The sequence below is a fragment of the Lathyrus oleraceus genome, chromosome 1 (genome assembly GCF_024323335.1).
Source record: "Lathyrus oleraceus cultivar Zhongwan6 chromosome 1, CAAS_Psat_ZW6_1.0, whole genome shotgun sequence".
Lineage (NCBI taxonomy): Eukaryota > Viridiplantae > Streptophyta > Magnoliopsida > Fabales > Fabaceae > Lathyrus > Lathyrus oleraceus.
In genome coordinates this window covers 436,954,458-436,960,158 of record NC_066579.1, presented here as the reverse complement: position 1 = coordinate 436,960,158, position 5,701 = coordinate 436,954,458, and the positions used below count along the sequence as shown (strand labels likewise).

General features: G+C 34.2%; 1 protein-coding gene across 1 annotated transcript; it reads left to right on the top strand.

Annotated features, from left to right (window-relative positions):
- The first annotated feature begins 229 nt into the window (after positions 1 to 229).
- On the top strand, positions 230 to 4,058 carry LOC127115881 (protein MALE DISCOVERER 2). The gene is made up of 11 exons (XM_051047305.1): positions 230 to 555; positions 655 to 787; positions 1,057 to 1,128; positions 1,303 to 1,446; positions 1,545 to 1,685; positions 1,881 to 1,982; positions 2,094 to 2,548; positions 2,661 to 2,851; positions 2,950 to 3,082; positions 3,163 to 3,317; positions 3,430 to 4,058. Exons 1-11 carry the CDS (start codon positions 456 to 458, stop codon positions 3,874 to 3,876), a joined length of 2,073 nt encoding a protein of 690 aa, XP_050903262.1. The 5' UTR covers positions 230 to 455; the 3' UTR covers positions 3,877 to 4,058.
- Positions 4,059 to 5,701: the final 1,643 nt, after the last annotated feature.

Genomic DNA, 5,701 nt, shown 5'->3' with positions numbered 1-5,701 from the left:
TTAATTATTCAACTTTTGCTGCCTTTTTTTTGTCTGTCTCAATGTTTCCACCACCTTTAATACATTAATTTTCTTGCCATATACATTCTTCACTTTTGCACCCTTTTTCCTTTTCTACACGGTAATTAATTAATTCTAACATCACTTTTTTGGTTTTATTCTTATTGATCTTGATCTATATATAACTCATGCATTTTGTTAATTTTTCTTCAGGTAAATACATCTATTGTTGAGGGTATTTGAGAGGAGGATCTATTGAGTAGAGTCTACAAGGTTATGTCTTTGTTGAATATATTGTAACAAAGAGATAACATTGTAAAAATGAGGGATCCTGATAGTATTTGAACCTCAACAACACCTTTGATTTCTATAAAGTTTTTTCTAGTTAGTGATTTTCTTATACCTGAAGGATTTTTGCATTGTCTTAATCAAGCTGGCATTGGCATCACCAAGAAATGGGAATGAGATGTAACACATTTGGATTTTGGTTTAGAATTTGTATTTGCTTTATTTCTGTTTGGGGAATTAGTGAGTGTTGGTCGCTTAATGATGAAGGTAACTTTCATTACAAGTTTCTATAATCAAGTATTTTTTTCATCATATATTAGTGTAACTTGTAGCTTAAGTTATTTGTTTTCTTTTTGTTTTTTGTAGGATTGGCTTTATTGGAGTTTCGTGGAAGAATAACTTGCGATCCTCGTGTTTCTTTGGAGAATTGGAATCCAAATGATTATGACCCTTGCAACTGGTTCGGGGTTTATTGTGTCGACAGTAAAGTGCAGACTTTGTAAGTTCCTGTGGTGACTCTTTTCATTTTTTTTATTATAGGTATTGCACTGAAACATTTCTCAAAGTACTTTACTAAATCGTGGTCGCGACTCACGATTTAAAACCATGGTTGCATTTAGATCGCAAAGCTTTATATTATAGTGAAATGACATCTTAAATCTTTTACTGCGGTAGCAATTGCAGATCGCGATTTAGAACTATAGTTAAAGAAAATTGCATGTGTGATGTAAATTGTAGTGCTGAATTTTAAGACATGTGTTCTTGTAGGGACCTAAGTGGTCTGTCCTTGGAAGGGACATTGGCTCCTGAGCTTGGGAAACTTAGTCACTTAAAATCACTGTAAGGAATCTATGGTATTCTTGTTTTATATATGCGTTTTCGGTTAATTCTTGTAAATCTCCTCAGTTTTTTTTGTTTTATTTTTGTGTGTGCATGGATCTAGTTACATTGATTACCATTAATATCAATAAATTAACTAAGTTTGTTTATTAATTTTACTATTTTTTATGACAGCGTGTTATGCAATAATAACTTTTCTGGTGACATTCCTAAAGAGCTTGGAGATTTAGCTGAGTTAGAGTTATTAGATTTAAGGGAGAATAATTTATCAGGTTGCGTTCCAGCAGAACTTAGTAACATGTTATCCCTAAAACACTTGTAAGTTATCTCTATGTATTTACATGTCTTGTTATATATGTATAAGATTTATGTGTAGTAATTCTTGAAGGACTTTTTTATTTTATTTTTTATCATAGGTTGCTTTGTGATAACAATATAGAAGAAAGTGATTTTCAAGACCAAGGAAATTTCAGATTATTTTCTAAATCACTACTTGATGATTGTTCATCGCCTCTCGCGACATTATTTGCCTGCATCAATAGAAAGTTTGGTCACTGGTAAGAAAATATTCATTTTTTTTCATTCTTCCTCAGCAAGTAACCTTATGAAGTTCTTTGTGATCAAAGCCCATGTGTTTTCTGTTTGCGTTTTTCGTATCTTTTATTCGTTGCATGTTTATCTTATTAACGAAGAATGAATATATGAATACTAGTTTTTAATTTCTGGTCTTTTTGGATGAATGGAATGTGCAGTGTGTGGCATAGCAACGTCAAGCAATGGAGCAAACCAGATTCGTTGATTATTCCGATTAAAGTAGCACTTCTGAAATGCCTCGACGCCTTTTCGCTGCCACTGTGTGTGCATAATTAACTTTTTTCCTATTGATAATCTCAGTGCATAAATATATGCATACATTTTCTTTAAGCAATAGTTGTCTTGTACTAATTTCCTGTTTCGCTTTTCAGGTTCAAGCAAGGCCATGAAGAGAAGTATTTTGAACCAGAAATTGTGATGAATGTGCCAAATTTGATCAGTTATGGGCGTCGTAGGTTACTTGAACGTTCGAGTAACCTTGCCGCTGCACCTTATAAAGGCGAACCTGCAAAAGATTTCAGTAAAACTCCAATTAGCATTAGTAGTGGATCTTTTCCAGCTGTTCCACAAGCTAAAAAGAACAAAAATCAGTCACATACACCATTGCCTGCTCCTTATTCTCTTCCAAATGATGTAATCCATTCAAGTCAACAAAACATCAAAAGAGATGAAAATTTGTGGAAGTATATACTTATTATCATAGCTATCGTCGTGATTGTCGTTCTGATCGTAGTTCTTCTTTGCATATGGACAAAACCAGCAGCTAAAATAATTAAACCTTGGAACACAGGCATTAGTGGACAGTTGCAAAAAGCTTTTATAACAGGTACTAGTTCATATGAGTGAATGTAATAATACAAACTAGACCTTAGTGAATGAAATATTGTTATCATTATTGTGTTGATAACAATGTCTTTTTTTTATGTCATGAAATGTAGGTGTTCCTAAGTTGAATAAAGTAGAATTAGAGACAGCATGTGAAGATTTCAGCAATATTGTTATTAGTTTTGAAACATGCACTATTTACAAAGGAACATTGTCTAGTGGAGTTGAAATTGCTGTTGTTTCTGGTCTCATTAATTCTCGAAAAGATTGGAATAAGAACATGGAATTGAACTATAGAAAAAAGGTTTATCTCCTCTTAAACTCAATAGAAAGATGATTAATTGCATTGAACAATCCAAACTTTTTATTATGCTAACTAATTAAGTTTCTTGAATGCTACAGATTGCGACATTGTCCCGCATTAACCATAAGAACTTTATTAATCTTATTGGATATTGTGAAGAAGAAGAACCATTTGCAAGGATGTTTGTATTCGAATACGCCCCAAATGGAAGCCTATTTGAGTACCTACATGGTAATACTTTTTGTTCAATGCAGGGTTTTATATCGTGAGCGCGATTATGTTATTCATATTCTATTTGTTTGTTTGTTCAGTTAAAGACGTCGAACGTCTTGAATGGAGTGAAAGGATAAGAATTATAATGGGAACGGCTTATTGTCTTACGTACATGCACGGGTTAAATCCACCAATATCTCATACCAAAGTTGCTTCGAATTTGATCATGTTGTCAGATGATTATGCTGCAAAGGTACATTACATACACATTTTTCTCTTCTATCTTATTGTTTCCTTTCATTATATTATAAGCTAGTTACCGAATAAACTAAGTAAAATTTGTCTTCAATTTATCGATCTTTTAGCTTGCAGAGATCACTTTTAGAACTATTCTAGCACAACCTAGTTCAAGTAAAGGTGGTTCTTCAAGGAAATCTGAGATGCAACGGGAGCCTTTCGACACCAATGTCTATGATTTCGGAATATTGTTGCTAGAAATCATTTCCGGGAAATTGCCTCATTCTGAAGAACAAGGAAGTCTTGTCAACTGGGCTTCTGAGTACTTAAATGACAGAAGAAGCATAACTTATATGATTGATCCAAGTCTGAAATCATTCAAAGATAACGAACTCGACGTGATCTGCGAGGTGATTCAAGGGTGTATTCAACCTGAACCAAAGTTAAGGCCAACAATGAAAGACATAACTTCTAGATTAAGAGAAGTGGTTAATGTAACACCTGAGCAAGCTTCTCCAAGGCTTTCACCACTATGGTGGGCTGAACTTGAGATATTATCAGTGGAGGCTACTTGAAGTCAGTTTCAATCTTATTACCAGAGTGGTATATTGATTGATAATTGCTTATTCATAGCAAAAACTTTTTCTTATTATTGTTCTTTTGTAATAAGATTATTCATCATTAATACCTTAATAAGCTACTTATGTCCAACAGAAATGCGTATTATGTTGTTGTTTTGCAAGATCTTTGATGTAAATTGTATTTTAGTTGATGAAGTTTGGTATGTAAGAAATCTGACATGATATCAGGAAAGTGAACATGCAACTTGTATTTTAGTTGATTTTCTGGATTGATAAATACACTTAAATTGAGATGCATGAGTTAAGGATTAGACCAAATGCATCTGATGTCCCTACACAATTATCTATTAAGATTGTTTAACGGGATAACGAAAGCATGCGAATATAATTAAAGATTTAACGACATTACACAAGTTCGTCGTAAGTTTTTGGAGGCCTTATGTAAGATAATAGTGATTTAGTTGTCAGATCAATTTGGGGGTCCTATTTGTCATAATTTTAACTATGACAAATATTTTATAAGGCTCTTTTTAACCACGATTTAGTTGTCACACACGCATCACATGGTCCTTTTACACCTCAACATGCATGTGACAGTTGTTGGTGCACAAAGTGAAATAGATGAAGATGGAAGGAGATAGAATAATAAACTTCCACTACTCTACTAAAATGGTTATAATAAATGGTTGCACACATACACTGCTATATAGACCGCTCTTAATGCTATTAAATTACTTAATGGCTAAGCACACTGCTACTTATATACATAAACAATAATACCACGTAGGTGAAATATTAAAATACTGAATTACCCTTCAACATCATCTCTTAATTCAGGATTTAACTAATCAAAACTAACAACATCAATTACATCCCTCAAGTGGAAAAATTGACCAGTCTTGATCGCTTTCGTCAGAACATCTACCAACTACTTTTGAGTTCTACACTACATAACTTTTAGCACTTCATTCTGAACCTGACTTCTCAGAAAATGATACTTAGTCTCAATATGATTTCTTCTCCCATGCAACACTGGGTTCTTGAAAAGATTGATTGCAGACTTGTTATCAATCATCAGCTTCAGAGGCTTGTTTACCTTGATCTTCAGATCCTGCAGTAAACTCAAAAGCCAAACAACTTGACAAGCAGCCACAACACCTGCAACATATTATGTTTCATAGCTTGACAAAGCAACAACTGGTTGCTTCTTGGAACACCAAGGAATACGACTTCCCAGAAACTTAAAAAAGTACCCAGAAGTACTTCTCCTGTCAACTCTATCTCCATACAAATCAGAGTCTGAATAACTCATTAGCTCTGAATTAGCCTTTCCTAAAGGGAACAAAAATCCATACCTTAGAGCCCCCTTAATATGAAGGAGAAGAGCGATCCAAAACGCAGCGGAATTTAAAAATTTCTCCTTTAGTGATCCTTACGGATGGACATGATCAGTGATAGAATCGTTACCTCTTGTGGCGATTGAAACCTTTGATGCAGATCTACGGAGCGATCACGAACGTTGAATGGTGACAACGCCTCTACTCAGTCTACACGAACGGATTCCTTCAATCTCAGTGCTAGCTGCTACGAATGAAGGTTTTAAGTGAGAGAGAGAGAGAAACAAAATTACAACTACACAAATGCTTCTGCACAAGGGTTCTATTTATAGAACCACTTGTGTGGGCTGCAAGCTAAAAAGCCCACTTAAGTGTATGTGGCCCATATCTTATATTATGCCAAAATCACTTAAGCGCGTGGTACCTTATCATATTTCGTATTCTACTTAAGTACACCGTACCTTACGATGTTCTACAATTCA

Bases quoted from the DNA above. Each gene is read 5' to 3' on its own strand.
- LOC127115881 (XM_051047305.1), top strand. From the start codon at position 456: ATGGGAATGAGATGTAACACATTTGGATTTTGGTTTAGAATTTGTATT. The intron at 1,447-1,544 runs GTAAGTTATCTC...TTTTTATCATAG, and splicing joins ATGTTATCCCTAAAACACTT to GTTGCTTTGTGATAACAATA. The intron at 2,549-2,660 runs GTACTAGTTCAT...CATGAAATGTAG, and splicing joins GCAAAAAGCTTTTATAACAG to GTGTTCCTAAGTTGAATAAA.